At 46.9% G+C, this 24,785-nt stretch overlaps 1 protein-coding gene across 1 annotated transcript; it reads left to right on the forward strand.

Annotated features, from left to right (window-relative positions):
- Positions 1–6,441: 6,441 nt before the first annotated feature.
- On the forward strand, positions 6,442–23,961 carry GAPVD1 (GTPase activating protein and VPS9 domains 1; the record flags this gene model as incomplete). Its single annotated transcript, XM_070956578.1, has 9 exons — positions 6,442–6,519; positions 13,645–13,872; positions 14,856–15,699; positions 16,671–16,757; positions 17,335–17,469; positions 18,993–19,182; positions 21,774–21,934; positions 23,423–23,552; positions 23,836–23,961. Coding segments are annotated over exons 2-9 (1,858 nt in total), but the record flags the coding sequence as incomplete, so codon positions are not given.
- Positions 23,962–24,785: the final 824 nt, after the last annotated feature.

The raw sequence follows: 24,785 nt of genomic DNA on the forward strand, positions 1-24,785 counted from the left end.
CTCAGGCCCCGGCGCCCATCCGCGCTTTATATAGTCTCCCGCAGCCTCGCGTGGAGCTCTCCCATTGGTGCGTTTCCCCTCGCTGGAGCGTCCCTATTGGTCGCCGGCTAGCAAGCTGGCCGGCCTCGATTGGCCCGCTCGGAACGTGACGCGCATAACCTCCCCCTCCCCTCCGCCTTTTTCCTTTTCATCTCACTCTTCTTCCTTTCCCCCCACTCCTCCTCCTTAGCTTGCCGCCGCGCGCTTCATTGGGCCGTACTACCGGTGTCGCGGACCAATGGTAGGCCGCGCCGCGGGCCAAGCGGAGAGCGCCGATTGGTCAACGTCGTGCAAACGTGCGGGTGAGACGTTCGTTAACTCGAGGAGGCGGGGAGGGGAGGGGAGGGGGGGGAAATCGTTCTGGAAGTAACCATGGTTACGAGGCCTAGTAAGCCTCCGCAGGCGTTATTAGCAGGGTCGTAAAAATAAAAAGGGGGGATTATGTTAAAATAAAGCACTGAGGTCGGAAAAGAGAGGAGGAAAAACGAGCTGGGTGACCCTCTTTGCATGGAGAGCTTCTTCCCCAGGGGCAGCCTCCATGAAAGGGAGTACTACAATCACCCTCATCCACAGCCAGCAAGCTACTTGGGGGTTATGGGCATTTGAATCCCACAAGGAGTCTCTCAGCAGCTCAGAGATGCTTCAGTGCCCCTTTTCTCCCTTGCAAGGACCACATATGTTGGGCTTGAAGGATGAGCATCCTATATGTGGCTTTTACACACGTGTGCTTTTACACGCATGTGCTTTTTAACATGTGCATTGACCTTATACTTCCCTAGTATGGGTACAAGGGATTATCCTGCATTGCTCATTTACGGGACATGGATTTATTATTCAAATAGATTTATTTTTCCATTGGGTCTTTACTTAGTATTATTGATTAACTATTATGCATTTATTATTAGCCATCATGTATTTAATAACATTTCCTCCAAGGGTGCAAACTGACCCACAGAGATTTTCCTCTGCCCTCATTTTTATTCCCGCAACAACCCTGCAAAGTAAACTTTAAGAATTTATTTATCTATGTAGCTATGTATTCAAATTCTGTTTCTGTCAATGACTCCTGTCAAATATATTAAAAATACGGAGAACAGTAAAGACACTAAAAATGTCCAGATTAAATATATATATATATACATAGGAGCCAAAATACTTGGCCATTTAGCCAATATGACCATTTTTCACAGACAGCTGCAGACATGATCAAAATCCGGATGCTTGGAAACTGGCAGGTACTCATGCCAGTTGCAGCGTCCCGGAGTTATATTTGGGATCTTTCGACAAGCAAAGAGAACGGGGAAGCGAGATTCACTTAACCACCCTGTTACTAAGTTGACAACTGCAATGGCAAGAGAGGTCGTAAAATGGGGGCAAAACTCACTTAACAACCGTCTCGCTTAACAACAGAAATTTTGGGCTCAATTGTAGTCGGAAGTCGAGGACTACCTGTAGTTGGGGTTGTGAGTCATGTTACTGTTTCTTAGCATTGCAACACATCCTGCCTTTACAATTTTCTCCAGATCAAGGCATCATTTTCGACACACTGAGCTGTACACTTCCTCAGGGAGACATCAGACAAGGTGTCTAATCAAGCTACTAAGTTATAAAACATAACAAAATGTATCCTGTTGTGCTGATTTAATGAACTGTTTAATATAACTCTTCCTAACCACTAGATTACTTTTAAACAAAATGGAAATGATACGTTATGACAATCCAAATGACCTCCAAGGATTCTTTATATCTTAATCTATAAAGCATGCTAGTATAACTTTGCAAACTAGTATAATTGGATTTGGACAATATATCCCAGCGTAGTCTAATAAATCCCACTAAATCTTAGCATTATTTATAAAAGAGTCACATGCTGCAGCTGCTCTTCACCATCCAGCCACAACTGTGCAGAATGAAAGTTACAAAAAACATGTACAGGTAGTCCTCGACTTACAACAGTTCATTTACTGAATTTTTACAACGGCACTGAAAAAAAATAACTTAGGTCCGTTTTTCACACTTAACGACCATTGCAGCATCCCCATGCTTACAATTCAGACAGTTCAGATCAGATCAGATCAAAATTCAGACAGTAGGCAACTGTCTCATATTTATGACGGTTGCAGTGTCCCGGGGTCATGTGACCTTACCAGCAAAGTTAGTGGGGAAGCCAGACTCACTTAACAACCGTGTTACTAATTTAACCACTGCAACCACTCACTTAACAACTGTGGCAAGAAAGGTCGTAAAATGGGGCAAAACTCACTTAACCAATGTCTCGCTTAACAGAAATTTTGGGCTCCATTGTGGTCGTAAATCGAGGCCTACCTTCAGTGTTTTCCCTCCAACTGTTCAAAAGAATTACTAAGAGCTGTGTTACACATGTTGGTATGTGTACACATCTCTTTTTAAGGGAAAGAGCCTACTCTTTTCCTTGCAGTTGAAATTATTTTTCTGTTCCTTGTTATTATCTATTTACAAGCAATCATAATTTGCTACTTTTTTATTCGGGTCAGAAGGAGCTACAAATTATACACTTACAATACATATCAAATTTTATGTCTATAATTCATTACTACAAGCCTTATCATAACTCTCTCTTCCTTTGGGTTCAGGTCTATACTCTGCCTTTGACTGTAGAGGGTGCAGTGATATAATTTTTAGCCCGGACTTTTCTAACCATGTCTTTCTTGAGTAATAGTCTCCATTTATTTGCATATATGACAAAATATCATATATTATTAGACTTGGCCAACATCCAACAAGTAGGCAGGGCATCTAAGCTGGGGAACATTTCACTTTTAAGAGCCAACAGTTTTGATCTGATGCTTTCCTTTGCCCTCCTCGTCCAGATTTCCTCTGGTGATATCTCTTTTAGAGTATAAACCAGCAGCTCAATTCTTCGAATCCATTTTTTTAAAAAAAAAGTGTTCAAAGGTGCACATTTTAACCCAACAGCTGGCTGAATGCAAGCATGTTCAATTGCATCATGACATCATTAATATTTCATTTTGGCCTGGGGCACCAAGCCAAGAGTTTTTGGAATGTACGGGAAATTCTGTTCGCTTGTAAACAGAACTGTTTCTCTCTCCTTTGCTAGCCGAAATGCCAATTGCCATTCAAGGTGTTACGCTCGAAGGATTCCAAAAATAGACGTGAGCCGGGCAGAAAATGTTCCTGAGCTTGCTCTTGTGAAGCCACAATCGACAGAAAGCAATTTGGGACAGATTTTTTTTTTTTTTTTAAACGAGAACGTGCAACACAGAGCATATATTACATATAAAACTATATATAAGGGAAGGCCTACATTTTGCATGGGGTGTTATTTTTCCTTCTGCATCTTTATTCCTAATAGGGAGAAAAAACATTCACACCCAGAGATAAGACCAATCTTAATTACATAGAATCAATTATATTTCATTGCCTCTACTTGTTATTGGCAAGCATTAAGAGACCAACTCTATGGGTCACCAAAATAAATATCAGAGGTTGGTGTTTTTCAGATTTCTGCCAAATTTTATCTCACCACACCCCCAAATAAAAATCTGGTATAATTTATATTCACCCTAAATTTCTGTTCGCTGTCAACCTACCCATTTCTTAAGGAGGGTCTTTACTGGAGAGGGTGGGGGGTATAGGAATTGGATCAGTTGTCCTGGTCCCCACCAACAGTGTTTTTCTGCACAGAATATTTGAAATGATTGGATACAATAGATTGGTGCTTTTCATTTAAGGTAACAAATCAAATCAATTAAAGCATATTTTGCATTGTTCCATGAATGTCATTCTATTAAGTCATCAGCTGTGTTCTAACATGATGAAGCTGGTCAACTACATACCGAGAGCCGCATTCACACAACACATGAACATTAATAAAATGTTGGTTAGTTCTATGTGGCTTAGAATCTTGGTCAACCCCAGCCCATTTGATTACTTTAGGGCTCAATATTGGATGCAACAAACCCAGAACACCGGTAAATCCAATAACCGAGTTAAGATGTTGGCAAACACATTCCTGAACTTCAGTGAACAACCCAACAACAAAAATGAAAAACAAAACAACGACATTACCATTTAAATGTTTAAAGGGGTATGTTAAATAGCATTACCATTTAACATACCCCTTTAAACAAATGTGTCCAGACTTGTTCTTTACAGAGTTTACCAACTTGAAATTAAAAACAAATCAAAACAGAACCATCTTAACTCCTTGCCCTGGAGGAGATACTGAAAATGTAAATGTCAAAACTCTTGTTGGATTCCAGCATCCATTTGCTAACTACCCCTCTCAAGGCCACGAGGTTGAAAAGAGCTTTTGAACTTGCATTGGGAGTTACCTTTTTGGCAAATTTACAGCTTCCCTTTGAAGATTTAAGGCGTGTTTTCCCATCCTTTATGAATTAAATCTCAGTTCTATCTCCCTGTCATTATTAGGATCCCATTATAGCAGATTTCTATTTCATTTCTGGGGACTATATGTATCTCTCTCTCTCTCTCTCTCTCTTTCATCAATCTATTATCCATTCATCCATCCATCTTCCGGTAACTAACTAAATATCTTCTATCTATCTATCTATCTATCTATCTATCTATCTATCTATCTATCTATCTATCTATCATAGAATAAAATTCTTTATTGGCCTATGTGATTGGACACACAAGGAATTTGTCTTGGTGCATACGCTCTCGGAATACATAAAGGAAAAGATACGTTCATCAAGAATCATAAGGTACAACACTTAATGATAGTCATAGGGAAACAGTCAATATAAATGTTAAGGATACCAGCAACAAGGTTACAGTCATACAGTCATAAGTGGGAGGAGATGGGTGATGGGAACGATGAGAAGATTAATAGTAGTGCAGACTTAGTAAATAGTTTGACAGTGTTGAGGGAATTATTTATTGAGCAGAGTGATGGCGTTCGGGAAAAAACTGTCCTTGTGTCTCGTTGTTCTGGTGCGCAGTGCTCTATAGCCTCGTTTTGAGGGTAGGAGTTGAAACAATTTATGTCCAGGATGCGAGGGGTCTGTAGATACTTTCACAGCCCACTTTTTAACTCAAGCAGTATACAGGTCCTCAATGGAAGGCAGGTTGGTAGCCATTGTTTTTTCTGCAGTTCTCATTATCCTCTGAAGTCTGTGTCTGTCTTGTTGGGTTGCAGAGTCAAACCAGACAGTTATGGAGGTGCAGATGACAGACTCAATAGTTCCTCTGTAGAACTGAATCAGCAGTTTCTTGGACAGTTTGAGCTTTCTAAGTTGGCGCAGAAAGAACATTCTTTGTTGTGCTTTTTTTGATGACATTTTGATGTTAGGTGTTCATTTTAAGTCTTGAGATAAGATAGAGCCTAGAAACGTGAAGGTCTCTACTGTTGATACCGTGCTGTCTAGTATTGTAAGAGGTGATAGTATAGGAGGGTTTCTCCTAAAATGTACCACCATTTCTCAATAATTCCTCTGTAGAACTGGATCAGCAGCTCTATCTCATCAAAATAATTAATATATCAAAATAGTTAATATGTCTGTCTAGCTTTCGTCAATCTACTTTCTTTCTTCTTTCTTTCTTTCCCTTCCTTGCCCCTTTCTTTCTTTCTTTCTTTCTTTCTTTCTTTCTTTCTTTCTTTCTTTCTTTCCTTACTTCCTTCTTTTCCTTCCTTCCTTCCTTCCTTCCTTCCTTCCTAAAGAGACAGACTAAACTCCTTGGGCTGGCTAACTGGCTTTCTGTACACGCTCAGGAGCCCTGGCCAAGGCATCTTTAGCTCCCCACAGCTTTTGTGTGCTTTCTTTCTTTCTTTCTTTCTTTCTTTCTTTCTTTCTTTCTTTCTTTCTTTCTTTCTTTCTTTCTTTTTCTTTCTTTCTTTTTCTTTTCTTTCTCAATCTACCATCCATCCATCCAATAGTTTTCTTGGTAAAGAAGTGTCTCGTTCCTTATTCCCGGATGTAATTCCAATATCCCAATCTAACCTACAAGGGAGCGATTTCCCAATAGGTTGCCACCGAATATTAAACCAGGTTAATCAAGTTTCCAAACCTGATTGTTTTTTTTTGGGTGGGGGGGGGATAACACAGCCCACTGATTTGCACCCAGCTCAAGCAAAACCAGGCCAACCTGGTGGCTGGCTGGCCTTCCAGTTCCAGGCTTTCCAAAAAGACCCCCCCACCCCTCCCCCACCTTCCAGCCTCTACTTTCCCCACCTTGCCAGGTAAAGCAGGCGCCTCTCACCTGCAAAAAAAACCCCCTCCCTTTTTTTTCCCCCCTCCACCGCGCGGGGCACGACGGGAGGTGTAGTTCCCGGCGCCACCGCAGCGCGGCCGGCGAGAGGCTAGGGCCCGCCCGGACTCGGTTTCCCGGCGTCCCGTGGGGCGCGCAGGCGCAGTGGCGGGCGTCGGCGAGCGGCTGCGGAGCGGAGGGGCGTCCGCGGCGGGTCCGGAGCAGCGTCGGCGAGAGAGGCGGGCGGCGTCGGCGGTTCTGCCCCGTCAGGTGGGTTCCCTCGAGGCGGGGGGGGGGGGCGTCTGGGGAGGACGCCGGGGTGGGGGGGCGGACTCCACTCCCTGGGCCTCGTGGCGGGGCCTGGTGGGGGGAGGGGGCGGGTGAGGGGGGGCGGCAGAGCTCCACACCCCCTCCCGCCCTTGAAGCCCCCCCTCCCCTCCGTTTCCCCCCGCCCCCCCTTTTTCTATTCCCCCCCTCCCCCGGTCTTTGCATTGACGCTCCTCTCCAGAGCCCCCTGTCAATCCAGCCCCCTCCCCCACTCCATGCCCCCCCCTCCTCTATTGACTTATTGGGGGGTCTCTTCTCCCCCCTCCCACATTTCCTGTCATTTCAGGAACCCCTCCCATTCTATGTCCCCCTCCTCTATTGACTTTTGGGGTCTATTCTCCACCCCCTCCATATTCCCCCTATTGACTTATTGGGGTCTATTCTCCCCCCCATATCCCCTGTCAATTCAGGACCCCCCCATTCTATGTCCCCCTCTATTGACTTATTGGGGTCTATTCTCCCCCCCATATCCCCTGTCATTTCAGGACCTCCCCATTCTATGTCCCCCTCTATTGACTTATTGGGGTCTCTCTTCTCCCCCCCATATCCCCTGTCATTTCAGGACCCCCCCATTCTATGTCCCCCTCTATTGACTTATTGGGGTCTATTCTCCCCCCCATATCCCCTGTCATTTCAGGACCCCCCCCATTCTATGTCCCCCTCTATTGACTTATTGGGGTCTCTCTTCTCCCCCCCATATCCCCTGTCAATTCAGGACCCCCCCATTCTATGTCCCCCTCTATTGACTTATTGGGGTCTCTCTTCTCCCCCCCATATCCCCTGTCATTTCAGGACCCCCCCATTCTATGTCCCCCTCTATTGACTTATTGGGGTCTATTCTCCCCCCCATATCCCCTGTCATTTCAGGACCCCCCCCATTCTATGTCCCCCTCTATTGACTTATTGGGGTCTCTCTTCTCCCCCCCATATCCCCTGTCAATTCAGGACCCCCCCATTCTATGTCCCCCTCTATTGACTTATTGGGGTCTATTCTCCCCCCCCAAATCCCCTGTCATTTCAGGACCCCCCCATTCTATGTCCCCCTCTATTGACTTATTGGGGTCTATTCTCCACCCCCTCCATATCCCTCCTATTGACATTGGGGTCTCTCTTCTCTTCCCCAAATCCCCTGTCATTTCAGGACCCCCCCCATTCTATGTCCCCCTCCTCTATTGACTTATTGGGGTCTCTCTTCTCCCCCAAATCTCCTAGAATTCCCTGTCTCCTGGTGATTGGCCCAAAGTCACCCAACTGGCTTTCATGCCTAAAATGCGACTAGAACTCCCTGTCTCCTGGTGATTGGCCCAAAGTCACCCAACTGGCTTTCATGCCTAAGGTGGGACTAGAACTCACCGTCTCCCAGTTTCTAGCTTAGTGCCTTATATCCTCCCTCTTTTCAAATTACAGGTTGCCGAGCCCTCCCACCCTTTCTATTTTTGCATGACCATCCTACTTTCTGTTTCCCTCCAAGCTCCCGGGGGTATTATTGTCACCACCCCCAAATCCTTGTGACAGTGACACCCTCCCCAGAATTTATTTTGCTTTGATGCCCCCGCCGTCACCCGCCTGTTCCTTCCCAAATTTAGCCCGGCTGCATTAATCTTGGTTTCTCTCTTGCTTTGAGAGACCTCCTCTTCCTCTGTTTCAGTTTCACGCTCCAAAGCTCCTTTGAATGTTTCCAGCCAGTCTTTAGGATAAGATATTATTGCATTTATTTGCTGCCTATCTCGCCATGGGGTTAACTCTAGGCAGCTCACAAGCGTCAGCAATGGTGTCGTTTAAACCTTTTATTTCCTTTTTATTCCTACACAATCCCTTTTGTGTTTAAACAACACAAAAGTAGAACAATCGAACTGTAAAGCAAACAAGGGAAAAGAAGAACCAAGAAAATGCACTGATATGACTAGTTTAAAAAAAAAATACCAGGAAAAAATAAAAGATAAAATGCTTAAACTCAGAACCAATTTAGAATTTCCACTGGCATATAAATTCTCTCGTACAACTATAAAGATTAGTTCTCTACTCCAACACCATTTTTATTTTATTTTAATAATTCTGTTGGCCACCTGATTTATCATTTATTGTTAAAAAAAATAGGTGGTTTTCTTTTTTTCTTTTTTTTTTGCCCATCTGGTTTACATTTTGCACTTGAAGCTTCTTAATCTGGGAAAAATAGAAACACTGAAGCGTGAGAGAGTGTGGGATCTTCCAGTAGATGGACTCCAGCACCCATTAGCCCCGTTCAGGATGGTCAACAGTGTAGGATGATGGGATTTAGAGTTTCAAGAATTTCTGGATTCAAGCTGGAAGGCCTACAGATATGATCGAGGCGATGGAAATTGCTTTAAATCATGAATGTATTTGGGTTTTTTTTTCTTCTTAATATCAGATGTGCTTCTGGAATTTATTCTTAGGTAGTTCTTGTTTTAAGTTGGTTTTTCAGGGCTGAGATCTCCGATAATCCGAATGCCTTATATTCAGTTTACTTCACCAGTTTTATCCCTAGCTGCTCTTCGATCCTAGTAAAGACGTGTCCTTACTCCTAAACCTGGATTAAGAACCTTTGTCCCTAAAATGGGGCAAAACCCGCTTAACGAATGTCTCGCTTAGCAACAGAAATTTTCGGCTCAACTGTGGTCGTAACTCGAGGACTAGCCAGCCGTACTTGTATAAACAACCCCACTCCATCAGATTCCTTCCAAAGTTTATGCATTAATAATTTTGTTAAGTCTGTAACAGGTCAAAAGATTCTTTAATGGTGTTTAACAGATGAACCTAGTACGAGGTAGAGGAGAAAAAAATTGCTTTCCTGACTCGTTTTGTCCCCAAAGCAGAATGAGAAGAAAAAAATTGCAAAAGAAAAAAAAAATTATTAAAAAAGGAGAGCAGTATAAATTAGTGCAGTTACAAACTTGAAAATCTGGTATGAAGAGGAAGTAAAGATTACCACTGCAAACTCAAGGTAGTTTCATTATAAAATTCCAAACTATTAACCACAGGTTTAGCTGTAAAAATTTGTGGGTTTTTATTTATTTTTAAATTTGCTGGGGAAAAGTGGAAATAGAGCTGATCTTTTTTCTTTTGTCTATTCCTAATTATATCATGATTGATTAGGTGGCCATCAGGTTCCTATTGAGAAACCTCATTGATAGATTTATTTTTTTTCCACCACGACAATCTAATCCCAACTGATTCTTTCAGGTTCATACCATAAATGTCCCATTGAAAGGATTCTAGTGGAAACATACATCTTCCTCCTCCTCCTCCTCCTCCTCCTCCTCCTCCTCCTCCTCCTCCTCCTCCTCCTCCTCCTCCTCCTCCTCCTCCTCCTCCTCCTCCCAAAACATTTTCTATCCCTTTCTCTTAAAACCAAGAGTGCAGTCAACTTTTTCAACCATCATTCCGGTGTCCCATTCAGACGCCTAATATTTTTGTGGGAACCCAATAAAACTTGGCACTGGTTGTTCTTAGCAAAAGAATCGACTTCAGCAAACCAGCTGATCCAATGCTGAGTGAAAGTGAGATTTGTGATGACACTGTCATCATTTCTTTGCCCCATTCCCCCCGTTTAGTTCCTGTTTTCCCCCCCAAGTTCAAGCCTCAATCTTACTCATCCTCCAGAACTGACTTCCAGAGCTGCTTCAGATCCCTTGGCTCTTGTGCATTTGCTTTGATTCTTGATCTTTCGGGTGAGATTTGGATCCAGCTCTCTGGATTTTGACGGGGAAAAAGAGCATGGAAGATTTTTTTTAAAAAGTCACAGGCTGCTATGTGCGGTCCTCGACTTAGCACCATTCGTTTAGTGACCAAAGTTACTAGGAACTCATGACAATGTTTCACGCTTACCACCTTCTCAGCTTCCCTGCAGTCACGGGATCAAAATCCAGAGGCTTGGCCACTTTCACGACAGTTGAAGAGTCCTCGAAGTGCGTTTGTGTGTCACACAATCCCCTTTTGCGACCATCTAACCAGCAAAGTTCAGATTCACTTCACGATTGTGTTACTAACTTAACACTTGGTAGTACAGGGGTTTAAGGCACCCTGTTATTAAGCTGGTTATTAAGACCAGCTGCCTGCAATTACTGCAGGGTTCGAATCTCGCCAAGGCTCAAGGTTGACTCAGCCTTCCATCCTTTCTAAGGTAGGTTAAATGAGGACCCAGTTGTGGGGGCAATAAGCTGACTTTGTATAAATATACAAAAGGATGAAGGCTATTGCTTAACGCACTGTAAGCCGCCCTGAGTCTTCGGAGAAGGGCGGCATATAAATCAAATTAAAAAAAAAAAATCAGCTGAACAACTGCAGCCAGAAAGGCCGTTAAATAGAGCAAAACCCGCTTCAGAACTGCCTTGCTTTAGCCACAGAAATTTGGGGCTGATTTGTGGTCATAAGTCGAGGACTTCCTGTCCTTGGGGGGTGGGTGAAAAACCATTGTAGATGGGGAGGTCTCGTTTGAACGGGGCTTCCTTTCAAGGTGAAGTCAAAGTTCTTTAAATCTTTTTTTGTTTTGTTTTGTTTTTAAAAGTGATTTTTTTGGGGCAACCTGGATCACAGAAAGGTGCAAAATTTGGTCGCCACGATGTCAAAAAGATGTGGAGACTGTAGAAAGAGTGCAGAGAAGAGCAACCAAGATGATTAGGGGATTGGAGGCTAAAACATAAAGAAGAACGGTTGCTGGAATTGGGTATGTCTAGTTTAATGAAAAGAAGGACATGATAGCAGTCTTCCAATATCTCAGGGGCTGCCCCAAAGAAGAGGGAGTCAAGCTATTCTCCAAAGCACCTGAAGACAGGAGAAGAAGCAATGGGTGGATACAAATCAAGGAGAGAAGCAACTTAGAACTTAAGGAGAAATTTCCCGACAGTTAGAACAATTAATCAGTGGAACAACTTGCCACCAGAGGTTGTGAATGCTCCAACAGTGGAAGCTTTTAAGAAGATGTTGGATAACCATCTGTCTGAAGTGGGGTAGGGTTTCCTGCCTAGGCAGGGGGTTGGACTAGAAGACCTCCAAGGTCCCTTCCAACTCTCTTATTCTATTCTAACCCCCTGGAATAACCGACACCTGTTTTCTATTGTGGTGGGCTGGTTGCGCAGAATAAATTTATCCTTTATTAAGTTTGTTCTGTGCAGCCCACCGACATCAGAGCCTCACCCGGGAGTTAGAAATGAGGAAGGGATTTGATGAGAAACGGGACCTTTTCGGCGGTGGCCTCCGGTTGTGGGGAATTTCTTAATCCTGTGGGAAACATTTATTTATTTATTTTATTTTATTTGTTCAACTTGTATGCCGCCTTTCTCCAAAGACTCAAGGCGGCTATAGGGACATAGGAAACATAGGGATTCCTTGATCGGTGGAAAAAAAGTTTTTTTTTTTGTCCCCGGCATTCGTGCCAGAACGTTTCCTCTGCCAGCTGTATTTTAAAGGGAAGATTGTCCCTTCCACAATCCACTCTCTGTATTTTTAACGTTGCTGAATATTCAGCTTCTAAAACCAGCGATTATAGCTTTCAGGCCGGGAGCCCCTTTTGAAGCGTAGCCTTGAAGGGAGCGATATCAATGTCTCTATACATAAGAAAATATTTGTCGCTCTGCCCCTTCCTCCCTTCTCTTGAAATGTACACAGTTGGGTGAATGAACAAGATGCCATTTCTCTCTCTCTCTCTCTCTCTCTCTCTTCTCTTTCCCCTCTCTCTCTTTCTCTCTCTCTCCCTCTCCCTCCCTTTCTCTCTCTCCCTCTCTCTCTCCCTCTTTCCTTCTCTCTCCCTCTCTATCTCTGTGTATCTGTCTCTTTCTCTCTCCCTCCCTCTCTCTCTCTCTCCCTCTCTCTTCTCTTTCCTCTCTCTCTCTCTCTCTCTCTCTCTCCCTCTCCCTCCCTTTCTCTCTCTCCCTCTCTCTCTCTCCTTCTCTCTCCCTCTCTCTCTCTCTCTCTCTCTCGATCTCTGTGTATCCGTGTCTCTTTCTCTCTTTCTCTTTCTCTCTCTCCCTCTCTCTCTCCCTCTTCTCTCTCCCTCTCCCTCTCTCTCTCTCGATCTCTGTGTATCCGTGTCTCTTTCTCCCTCCCTCCCTCTCTCTCTCTCCCTCTCTCTCTCTCTTCTCTTTCCTCTCTCTCTCTTTCTCCCTCTCCCTCCCTTTCTCTCTCTCCCTCTCTCTCTCCCTCTTTCCTTCTCTCTCCCTCTCTCTCTTTCTCTCGATCTCTGTGTATCCGTGTCTCTTTCTCTCTCTCCCTCTCTCTCTCTCTCCCTCCCTCTCTCTTTCTCTCTATCTCTGTGTATCTGGAGCCTGGTGAGATTCGAACTGCCAAATTGCAGGCAGGAATGGTATAAAGTCTCCTGATTGAGCAGGAGGTCGGACTAGGAAATCTCCCAGGTCCCTTCCAGTTATTCTTATGTTCTATGTCAGCGATGGCGAACCTTTTTGGCGTCGCGTGCCAAAGGCGGGGGGAACTTGGGGTGGATGGGTCGCGCATGTGCATGCCCACACCCATAATTCAATGTACCCCCCCCACACATGTATGTGCGAAGCCCCCTATGTTCCCCACGCTTTTGGCACAGTGGGCCCGGTAGGCCCGTTTTTTTTGCCCTCCCCAGGCTCCAGAGGCTTTCTTGGAACCTGGGGAGGGTGAAAACGGCCTTCCGCACACACACATACCCGGAGGCCTTCCGGAGGTCGAAAACGGCCTGTCTGCCAACTTCCGGTGGGACCGGAAGTCCCATTTTCTGCTCTCCCCAGGCTCCAGGGCCTTTCTAGAAGCCTGGGGAGGGCAAAAACAGTCTTCCCCACCCTCTTGGAGGCCCTCCGGAGGCCGGAAATGGCCCATTTGCTGACTTCCGGTGGGCCCGGAAGGCCTGAAAATCAGGTGGCTGGAGCTCAGCTAGGGCAACGCTCGCATGCCCAGGTGGCACATGTGCCATAGGTTCACCATCACAGTTCTATGTTCTGCTGCTAGTTAAACAAACCAGCTGTTAGACCAAGAAGGCCCATGGGGAAGGGCCACCTGATTTTTCTCTCCAAGGTGGAGCCCAAGCTCATCTCTTCCCGTTTTTTTTCCCCCCTCCCTCCTTGGCAGCGAGCTTTGCTGGGTTCTTCCGTCGCTGCCTCCTCTTTTGAAGATGGTCAAGCTGGACATCCACACCTTGGCCCACCACCTGAAGCAGGAACGGCTCTACGTCAACTCTGAAAAGCAGCTGATCCAGAGGCTGAATGCCGAGGTGCTGAAGACGGCCGAGAAGCTTTATCACACAGCTTGGATCTCCAAGCAACAGAGAATCAACTTGGACAGATTGATCATCACCAGGTAACGCAGGAAGGAGTCCTCCAAGCTCCAACTTTTCCCCTTTTGAATGATGTTGGGAATACAGTGGGTGTGGTGTGCCTAGAGGTGGCGCTCTCGCCTCACAATCAGGAGGCTGTGAGTTCGATCCTAGGTAGAGGCGGATATTTCTCTCTCTTTGGGCACTATGAAAATATATCTGCTGAACAAAACTCCGCACTGGCGACAGGAAGGGCAAGCGGCCATTCAAACACTCTGCTAGTTCCGTTCAGTTGCCCAGACTCCACCCCGCAAGGGGATTATGGGGATCCGTTAAATGATGACGATGACGATTTATGATGTTTCGAATCTGGAAGCAGCTGGCATGGATTGGTCAGGCTTTAATACGATTTAAATCATTAAACGTAGCGGAGGCTATAGAATGATTCATATACAGTCCTTGAGTTCGTTTAGTGACTGTTTGAAGTTGCAACGGCACTGAAAAAAAGGCTGTTTTTAGGGACGCGGTGGCTCAGTGGCTAAGACTCTGAGCTTGTCGATCGAAAGGTCGGCAGTTCAGCGGTTCAAATCCCTAGTGCCATGTAATGGGGTGAGCTCCCGTTCCTTGTCCCAGCTTCTGCCAACCTAGCAGTTCAAAAGCACGTAAAAAAGAAAAAATGCAAGTAGAAAAACAGGGACCACCTTTGGTGGGAAGGGAACAGCGTTCCATGCGCCTTTGGCGTTGAGTCATGCCGGCCTGGCCACTCTCCAAGCCCGATAAAGGGTTGGTAATTCTGAACTATCTTGAAAGACCGTGGGAGAGGAAAGACTTTGCTGGAGAGGAATTCACCGTCAATTCAATAAAAGAGGTTTATCGGGACGAGGACTCGTGCTGCTGAGGAAGCCTAGGTCAGAACGATTTCTAAGGGGGCCGGTCGTAAGGCGAGGACCTTTTGTCAGTTGGTGGTCCGCCTCCTTCGCGCGTAGGACTTCCGTAAGGAAATTCCTCTTCCTCCCTCTTGTTACAGCGCCGATGCCTCGCCGGCCGAATGTTGCCAACACGCCAAAGTGTTGGAGGACACGCAGTTCGTGGACGGCTACAAGCAGCTGGGCTTCCAAGAGACGGCGTACGGCGAGTTCCTCAACCGTTTGCGAGAGAACCCTCGGCTGATCGCCTCCTGCCTGGTGGCCGGGGAGAAGCTGACCCAGGAGAACATCCAAAACGTCATCCACACCGTCTTCACCTCCATCTACGGCAACTGCATCATGGCCGAAGACGAGAGCTTCCTCCTCCAGGTCTTACGCTACCTGATCGAGTTTGAGCTGAAGGAGAGCGAGAACCCTCGGCGGCTGCTGAGGAGGGGCACCTGCGCCTTCAGCATCTTCTTCAAGCTCTTCTCCGAGGGCCTCTTCTCCGCCAAGCTCTTCCTGACGGCCACCTTGCACGAGCCCATCATGCAGCTGCTGGTGGAGGACGAGGACCACCTAGAGACCGACCCCAACAAGCTCATCGAGCGCTTCTCGCCCGCCCAGCAGGAGAAGCTCTTCGGGGAAAAGGGGTCGGAGAAGTTCCGGCAGAAAGTCCAGGAGATGGTGGAGTCCAACGAGTCGAAGCTGGTGACCCTGGTCAACAAGTTCATCGGCTACCTGAAGCAGAACACCTACTGCTTCCCGCACAGCTTGAGGTGGATCATGTCCCAGATGTACAAGACGCTCTCCTGCGTGGAGCGGCTGGAGGTGGGGGAAGTCAGGGCCATGTGCACCGACCTGCTCTTGGCCTGCTTCATCTGCCCGGCGGTGGTCAACCCAGAACAGTACGGGATTATTTCGGATGCGCCTATCAATGAAGTGGCGAGGTTTAATCTGATGCAGGTACGGTATCCCTCCTCTCCCCTTCCTTCCCCTCCCTCTTCCCATCTCCTTCCTTCCTTCCTTCCTCTTCCCAACTCTTCTTCCTCCCTCTTCTCATCTCCTTTCTTCTTTCCTCCCTTTTCCCATCTCCTTCCTCCTTTCCTCCCTCCTTCCCTTTCTCTTCCCAACTCTTCTTCCTCCCTCCCACTTCCCATCTTTCTTCCTCCTCCCATCTCCTCCCTCCCTTCCTCCCTCCCTCTTCCCATTTCCTTTCTTCTTTCCTCCCTTCCTCCCTCCCTCTTCCCATCTCCTTTCTTCTTTCCTCCCTTTTCCCATCTCCTTCTTCCTTTCCTCCCTTTTCCCATCTCCTTCCTCCTTTCCTCCCTTCCTCTTCCCAACTCTTCTTCCTCCCTCCCACTTCCCATCTTCCTTCCTCCTCCCATCTCCCTCCCTCCCTTCCTCCCTCCCTCTTCCCATCTCCTTCCTTCTTCCCTCTTCCCATCTGCTTCCTCCTTTCCTCCCTCCTTCCCTTCAGCTTCCCAACTCTTCTTCCTCCCTCCCTTCCTTCCTCTTCCCATCTCCTTCCTTCTTTCCTCCCTCCCTCTTCCCAACTCTTCTTCCTCCCTCCCCATCTTCCTCTCTCCCTCTTCCCATCTCCTTTTTTCTTTCCTCCCTTTTCCCATCTCCTTCCTCCTTTCCTCCCTCCCTCTTCCCATCTCCTTCCTCCCTCCCTCTTCCCATCTCCTCCCTCCCTCCCACTCTTCCTTTGTCTTTCCCTCCCTCCCTCTTCCCATCTCCCTTCCTTCCTTCTTCCCTCCCTCCCACCCACTCTCCCTTCCTCTCTTCCTGTTCCCATCTCCTTCCTTCCTTCCTTCCCTCTCTCCCTCCCTCTCTATTGAAGATACAGCTGTTAATGAAACCTGAAGCTTTTCTTTTAGGTCTGATGGAGAAGCCAGTTGAAAAAAAAGTTTTCCATGGCGTTTCTGTTGTAGGTCGGGAGGCTCCTGCAGCAACTAGCTATGATTGGTTCTGAAGACGGAGATCCTCGCACCAAGGCCAACCTGGGGAAATTTGACAAGGTAGAAATCAAGGGGATCTTTGGAGCTTCCTCCTTCCGTCTGGAAGTTTCACCCTCCCGAGAAGCCATTTGAGCCCTCGTGTTCGAAGTGGCCAGCAGTTCCTTAAGCCATAAACGGCAGGAACCCCATTTAGAGTCGCTACAAAGAGTGCTGGCTTGCCTTTCAAAGCAAATTTGAAGATTTGGGGTGGTGTTTCTTTTTAAGAAAGAACATTCCAGCTGAAGAAGCAAGGGGCAGCATTCATATACAGCTGGTTCTCGACTTAACAACACTTTGTTTAGTCACTTAACAGCTGGGGCAAGAAAAGTCATAAAATGGGACAAAACTCTGTTAGCAACAAAACAATTTTGCAATATCCTTCCTCTGGCGTGGGGAGGGAATGGAGATTTTACAGTATCCTTCCCCTGGAGTGGGGTGGGAATGGAGATTTTGCAATATCCTTCCCCAGCCACGCTCAGAGAACCGATAGTAAAAAAAAAAAATGGATTTCACCATTGCTGTGCAGGTAAAGCACAGCAGCACAGAGAGAGAGGTTGTTAAAATCCTCGGATCAACGTGGCTTGTACCCCCCTTACAGGGCTGTGTGGCTTCCTTCCTGGATGTCGTCATCGGTGGCCGAGCGGTAGAAACCCCGCCTATGTCTTCCGTCAACCTGCTGGAAGGGCTGAGCCGAACGGTGGTTTATATGACCTATGGCCAACTTACTACGCTGGTATGTCTCCCAAGAACCAAAGCCATTGTGGTTGTTATCTGGTTCCTTCCTTTTTCTTTTTCGGGGGGGTCCTTGCAGGGGTGGGGCTGCTGGGGGTTCGTAGGGGTTCGGGATAACCTCTAGCTAAGATTCTGTGCAGTTCGGAGAACCCCCAAATCCCACTCCTGGCTGGCACTCCCATCCTGCCCTTCCCAGGAGTCCCCACGCGGCCTGTTTTGTATGCAGATAAGTGCAGGGTGCGCGCGGAGGCTCGGGGAGGGCGAAAAAATGGGCCTACCGGAAGTTCGGGAAGAGCCTCTGGAGCCTGGGGAGGGCAAAAACTCCCCCCACTGCTGTGATGCAGGAGGCCGACTAGGCCACACCCACCATGGCCACGCCCATCCGGCAACCGGGCAGAGGATCTCTTGCTAAAATTTTTGAAGCCCACCTCTAGATCCTTGGTGCTCTCCGAGCTTGGTGGTTTCCTTGCAGGCATTTCACGACCCAACTAGGTAACATCATCAGTGTAGGGAGAGAGTGGGGTTTGCAGGGAGAAGGAGGAGGAGGAGGAAAACTCTGGGGTCTTTGGTGTTCTTCGAGGTTGGGGGTTTCCTTGCAGACGTTTCACATAGGTAACATCATCAGTGCTAGAAGTGAATGGGGTTTGTAGAGTGGAGAAAGAGGAGGGGGAAGGGGAAGAGGACTGGGGGGTCCTCTCCAAGCTGGGTTGTTTTCTTGCAGACATTTTATTACCCAACTAGGTTACATCATCAGTGCTGGAAAGGAGTGGGGTTGGCTCCCTGTTTATACACTAGTGTCTTGCCCTGTCAGTGTTGGTAGGAGTGGTTTTGACTGGCCTTCCTTGAATGGGCTGCTGTTTAATGTTAGCTTGTTTGTCTGCATTGGTAGTTCCTGGATTGGGGTGTTGTTTACTTGATTGTTGGTCTAGTGTTAATCTTGATGTTAATTTCATTGCTTTGGTGTTTTGGTTTCCTTTTATTTATTTATTATTATTATTTATTATTCAAATTTCTATACCGCCCTTCTCCTTTCGGACTAAGGGCGGTGAACAGCCAAGATAAAAACATCTATACAAACATCACAGTTAAAAATAAAGTTAAAATAATTTATAAATTTGGCCCATAATTTAAAACTGTCAATTAAAATCAATACTAAAATTTTAAAACTAACCCTAAAATCAAGACAGACCGGCTAACTGAAAAAAATAAGTTTTTAGGGCCCGACGAAAAATCCGGAGGTCGGAGATCACTCGTATCTCTGGGGGTAGATTGTTCCATAGGGTAGGTGCCACCACAGAAGAAGGCTCTCCTCCTGGGGGTCGTCAGCCGGCATTGTCTGGCCGACGGCACCCTGAGGAGGCCCTCTCTGTGGGAGCGAACCGGCCGGTGGGAGGCTATTGGTGGCCTTTTAGGCTTGGGTCATCGCTTTTGAGCGGTGTGTAGACGTTATTTATCCCTATGTGCCTGTTGATGGCTGATATATATATATATATATATATATTTAACCACGCTCGTCCTTTTCAGGTTAACTTTATGCGAAACGTCATGTCCGGCGATCAGCTCAAGGAAGACCGAGTAGCTCTCGAAAACCTGCTCTTAAATCTACCCCAGAACAAGCCGGGGAAAAGCGGGAGCCAGGAGCTGACACCTTACAACACCCCGCAGCTCTCGCCTGCAACAACTCCAGCCAGCAAAAAAAATCGACTGGCCATCGGTAAAAAAAACATAAGGCTGACCAGTTGGGTGGGGAAAAATACAGGTAGTCCTCGACTTAAGACCACAATCGAACCCTAAATTCTATGTTGCTAAGCGAGACGGCTGTTAAGTGAAGGGCGCAAAATGGGATCACGTGACACCCCTTTTCCCCGCCCCCGGGGCCCCCGCGACCGTCATAAATATGACCCAGTTGCCAGGCGGCTGAATTTTGATCGCGGTCGTTCGCGTGGGAAAACAGTCCCTTTCTCCAGTGCCGTCGTCGCTTCAAACGGTCACTAAATGAACTGTTGAAAGTTGAGGGCTCCCTGTGTTTAAAAATCTTGATTTGCCGGCTTTGTGTTTTTTGATGGTTTTCCTTTTGGATAAATTCCTGGCTGCCTTGTTGCTCCTTGACATATGTTTGTAATTTACGACGAGATCTGGGATTCTTTTGTGTCCTCCAACAAGTTTTCTTTTGTTTCTCTTTAATGCGGCCAATCCACAGGACAGCAATTGGCTACCATCACTGCCTGGGACACCTCCGCTACCAACCTCACCGCTCATATAAATCTCGTAACCCCTTTTGGTGGGTAGTGGATCTCTCTCTCTCTCTCTCTCTCTCTCTCTCTCTCTCTCTCTCTCTCTCTCTCTCTCTCTCTCTCTCTCTCTCTCTCCCTTCCTCCCTCCCTCCCTCCCTCCCTCCTTCTTCCTGTTGATTAAGGTGTCTGCGCCGGCTTACCTCTCTCGACATGTGTGAAGAAGCACTTTTTGGCTAGGCAGTGTCAGACTGCGATGCTATCTCAAAATTAAATGAATTTCCAAACTGCCAATCTTTAAGGAAATCTTTCTTTAATTGAGCACAGCCACTGGATCATGACTCCGCGCGGACAAGACTGACCTTTTGCCTCCCAATCCCTCCCTTTCCGATCCCCAAATCTCTGCTTCTCATTGGCTGTCTTCCAAGTCATTCTTCAGACTTCTTTTGACGTCATTTCCCAGGAATGTGCCCCCTCCTCTCATTTCCACGACAACCCGACTTCAAAGGGATTTAGCAGGCAGAAGTTTCAGAGTTTATCTCTCGGTCTCCTCTGCTGTCTATGCCAGCGTTGAAACGCTGACATCCAGCTTTGCTTATTTGTTTATTTATTTATTTAGCATCCTGCCGTCGGTCATTTTTACAAATCGCTCAAGGCGGCGACACACCTATCCGACATACCTTCCTCCGCCTATTTTTCCCCAAACAACAACCCTGTGAGGGTTGGGCTGAGAGAGACTGGCCCAATGTCACGCCAGCTGGCTCTCATGGCTAAGGCGGGAGTAGATCTCCCGTCTCTTGGTGATTGGGCTCAGAATCACTTAGCTGATTTTTCATGCCTAAAGCGGGACTAGAACTCCCTGTCTCCTGGTGATTGGGCTCAGAGTCACTCAGCTGGTTTTCTTAGCTGAAGCAGGACTAGAATTCTCTTGTCTCCTGGTGATTGGGCCCAAAGTCACCCAAGCCAGCTATAGCAGGACTAGAATTCATCCCTCCTAGCGATTAGCCCAAAATCACCCAGCTGGCTTTCACGGCTAAAGCTGAACTAGAACTCTCCATCTCCTGGTGTTTAGCGCACAGTCATCCAGCTAGCTTTCATGGCTAAGGCAGGACTAGAACTCACCGTCTCCTGGTGATTGGCTCAGAATCACTTAGCTGATTTTTCATGCCTAAAGCGGGACTAGAACTCACCGTCTCCTGGCGATTGGCCCAAAATCGCCCAGCTGGTTTTCATGGCTAAGGTGGGACTAGAACTCACCGTCTCCTGGTGATCGGCCCAAAATCACCCGACCATCTTTCAGGGCTAAAGCAGGACTAGAATTCATTGTCTCCTGGTGATTGGCCCAAAGTCACCACCTGGCTTTCATAGCTAAGGCAGGACTTGAACTCATGGTCTCCTGCTTTCTAGCCTGGTGCCTTAACCTCTAGACCAAACGGGCTGTTTTTTAGTCCTTGAATCGGACTCCGCATGCACAGCAATACTCCCTCTCCACTGAGGCTTATTAAAATGTTCACTCAAAATGATCCAGATTCACACATCATTCTCACGAGAATTGCTTGGTTTCGCCTTTGGCCAAAGTTGGGTGAACTCATTTCTAAACCAAGGTTTGCAAGAAGACATATCTCAACCGGTTGAGATCAACCCAGGAAAATCTGCGGTGACCGTATCCGTAACTTGGTGCCATGTGAGAATTCAGACAACCTGTTCTGGGTATTAACAGGGAAGATGAGACAGTTCAAATCCTTGATTTCAAATCTCATCAAGCTTATAGTAAGGAATTCTCCGCCGAGGTGTAGTAACATTTTAGGCCTGATTTTCAGCCGCTGCCATCGAATATCAAAGCTTCGCGCAACGTTGAAATCTCACAGCACTTCAGAAGGACCGAAGTTGCACTGCGGTGTAACTTCGGTGAAGCTCTAGCCAGTATTAATTTGATCTATGTACGACTGCGTACATGTCACCTCTCACAAGAGTTGACCTCTGCTTCCACCTTGTCTTAAAATTGTAAGATATTCCTGAACCCTCCCCCAAAAAAGGATATTTATAATATATACATATTTAATCGTTGTTCTAGCCACACGCAGCAGGAGCCGTTCCAATATTCAGATGGACCAACATCCAGATTACGAGGGGTTCTCCCAAGAGACCATACAGGAAGTCCAGCCGGAAGAAGTTTTGGTCATTTCTCTGGGGACCGGTCCACAAATCACGCCTGGAATGATGTCAGAAAATGAGGTACGTAAGCGATGTGAAATGTGCGTACCCGTGTTTCCCTGTCTTATATTTTTTTGAACCCCGAAATAAGCGCTTGGCCTTATTTTCGGGAAGGTCTTATTATTTTGGGGCGCGTGGAGCAAGACGGGGCTTCTCTTGTCGTGTTATCTGATTTTCAGCTCTGTCTCCCTAACCCTAACCAGAGGAAACGGCAGGGACTGGCTGCGCATGCAGTTAAATATTTTTGGGGAGGGCTTATTTTTTGGGGAGCTTTTTCGGGGGGGGCTTAATTTAGCACATGCGCTTAAAAGCACAATTGGGCTTATTATCGGGGATGTCTTATTTTCAGGGAAACATGGTATTGTCAGCACTTCAAGCTGCATTTACTCTAGTGCTGACATAAGAAGGCGAAGCGGAGGTGTCTGGAAAGGGACGTTTGACTTTTCACCTACTTATTTTCCCTGGAGATAATATCCCCTAGGAGATGGGATGGGAGGGGGGAAATTCCTTTGAGCTGGAGCAGTAGATTAGGGGAAGAGTGACTTGGAAGATGGCCAATGAGTGCAGGGGAGTGGGGAACGGAAAGGGAGGGTTTTGGGTCTGGAAGTCAGTGTTGGCTACGATGGAGTCGAAATTAGAATGTCGTGCTTAATAAATGGGAGTTTTTTTCATCAAAGACTTTGTTTGAAATGCAATTTATTTGAGACGACCTCGAAACCTGACAGGTATATTCAAGCAATTCAGCCCCTAATGCTGCCTTTCTTTCTCCCCCCTCTCTCTGTCCATTTTGGAGAACAAATTAATTAAACATTTCAGAGGGATGTGTATTACCCTCCCTCTCCTCCCCCCCTCCCCTCCAGAAGTGGCCTTGAATTTGGTCATTGCATGGGTTAACAATGCCAAAAGTCAGATAATATTCATTGGCCGTATTCCTGCTACTTCCAGGAAAGTACAGGAGTTCCCTGCGACTTCCAAGGAAGTACAGAAGTTTCCTGCTACTTCCAGGAAAGTACAGAAGTTCCCTGCCACTTCCAAGGAAGTACAGGAGTCCCCTGCTACTTCCAGGAAAATACAGGATCCCTTGCTACTTCCAGGAAAGTACAGGAGTTCCCTGCGACTTCCAAGGAAGTACAGAAGTTCCCTGCTACTTCCAGGAAAGTACAGAAGTTCCCTGCCACTTCCAAGGAAGTACAGGATCCCCTGCTACTTCCAGGAAAGTACAGAAGTTCCCTGCTACTTCCAGGAGAGTACAGGAGTCCCCTGCTACTTCCAGGAAAGTACAGAAGTTCCCTGCCACTTCCAAGGAAGTACAGGAATTCCTTGCCGCTTCCAAGGAAATTCCTTGCTATTTCCAGGGAGTGCAGAAAGAGAAGAACCCAGCTCATGGGCCAAAGATGGCTGCTGAATCCTGCAACGACGCCTCTCGGGGGGCCAATTGGGAGAGGCACACAGGTGTTCATAGGTTTCAAATCCCCCACTCCCCTCCTTTTCTCTGTGCTTCCTTCCCAGGTTTTAAACATGCAGCTGGCTGATGGGAGTCAAGGCGACGTTCCTGTTGACGATTCCAAACTCCACGGTAAACCTGATAAAACCTTGCGGTTTTCCCTCTGCAGTGATAATCTGGAAGGCATATCCGAAGGTGAAGGGCTCACTTTTGTTCCTTGTCCGTCCGAACTGCGTTTAAACGGAGCTTTCGTGCATTGCTATCTCTGGCCCGCTGTTGCAAACCTCCATTTTTTTAAATTCTTAATTTTATTTTTTGCTTGTTTAGCCCTTTTTCCTTTACAGTTTTTTTTTTGTTGTTCTGCCTCGGCTTCCTTCTGTTGTGTTTATTGGGTGTCTCTTTTTGGGGGCCGGGTGCAACTCTTAATTGGCGCGTTCTTTTTTTTTCTTCTTCTTCTTCTTCTTCGTCTCCCAAACAGGCCCTTCTAATCGCTCCAATTCGGTGTCCTCGCTGGATTTAGAAGGAGAATCCGTTTCCGAATCGGGGGCTGGCCCGTCAGGAAGTAACGGAGTTGAGGCCTTGCAACTTCTGGAGCGTGAACAAGGTGAGAAGCCACCTGCAATGTTACCTAGCGGAAATACCTCCCAAGAGGTGGGATGGGGGGGTGGGGCCGTAATGGCTCAGTGGTTAAAAATCTTGAACTCGTCAGCTGACAGCCCAGGTTCGAGTCCCGGGTGCGCCATGTGACGGGGTGAGTTCCCATTCCTTGCTCCAGCTCTTGCCCATCTAGCAGTTTGAAAGCATGCAAATGAGAGTAGATAAATAGGCACCACTTTGGTGGGAAGGTAACAGCGTCCTGTGCTCCTCGGCATATACCATATTTTTCGGAGTATAAGACGCACCTTAGTTTTTGGGGAGGAAAATAAGGAAAAAGCTGATTGGCGGGTGGATCAGCCTGCTGGAATACCCCCAATCAGCTGTTCCCAGAGGTGAATTTTAGCAACAGGTTCGTTGGTTGTGAGCCTCTGAAACTTCTGAAACTCCGTTTCAGAAAAAAACTTTTTTTTCTGCCTCTAAAAGCCTCCGAAACAGAGCATGGGCGTGACACGGGAAGGATACTGCACAATCTCCATTCCCTCCCCACTCCAGGGGAAGGATACTGCAAAATCCCCATTCCCACCCCATTCTGGGGCCAGCCAGAGGTGGCATTTGCCGGTTCTCCGAACTACTCAAAATTTCTGCTACCGGTTCGTCAGAACCTGCTGGATTTCACCCCTGCATCCATCTGATCACACAGGGATCACGATTAAGGGTCAGGTCATATTCACCTGGCTTCAAGCCCAGCACTTCGACCACCACGCCAAACTGATGCTTCCATCACTTACCAGCTTTTCACATTTCCCGGGACTTAAAAATTATTTTTTAAAC

The sequence above is a fragment of the Pituophis catenifer genome, unplaced genomic scaffold (genome assembly GCF_029215685.1).
Source record: "Pituophis catenifer annectens isolate HBS135680 unplaced genomic scaffold, rPitCat1.0.hap2 SCAF_101, whole genome shotgun sequence".
NCBI lineage: Eukaryota > Metazoa > Chordata > Lepidosauria > Squamata > Colubridae > Pituophis > Pituophis catenifer.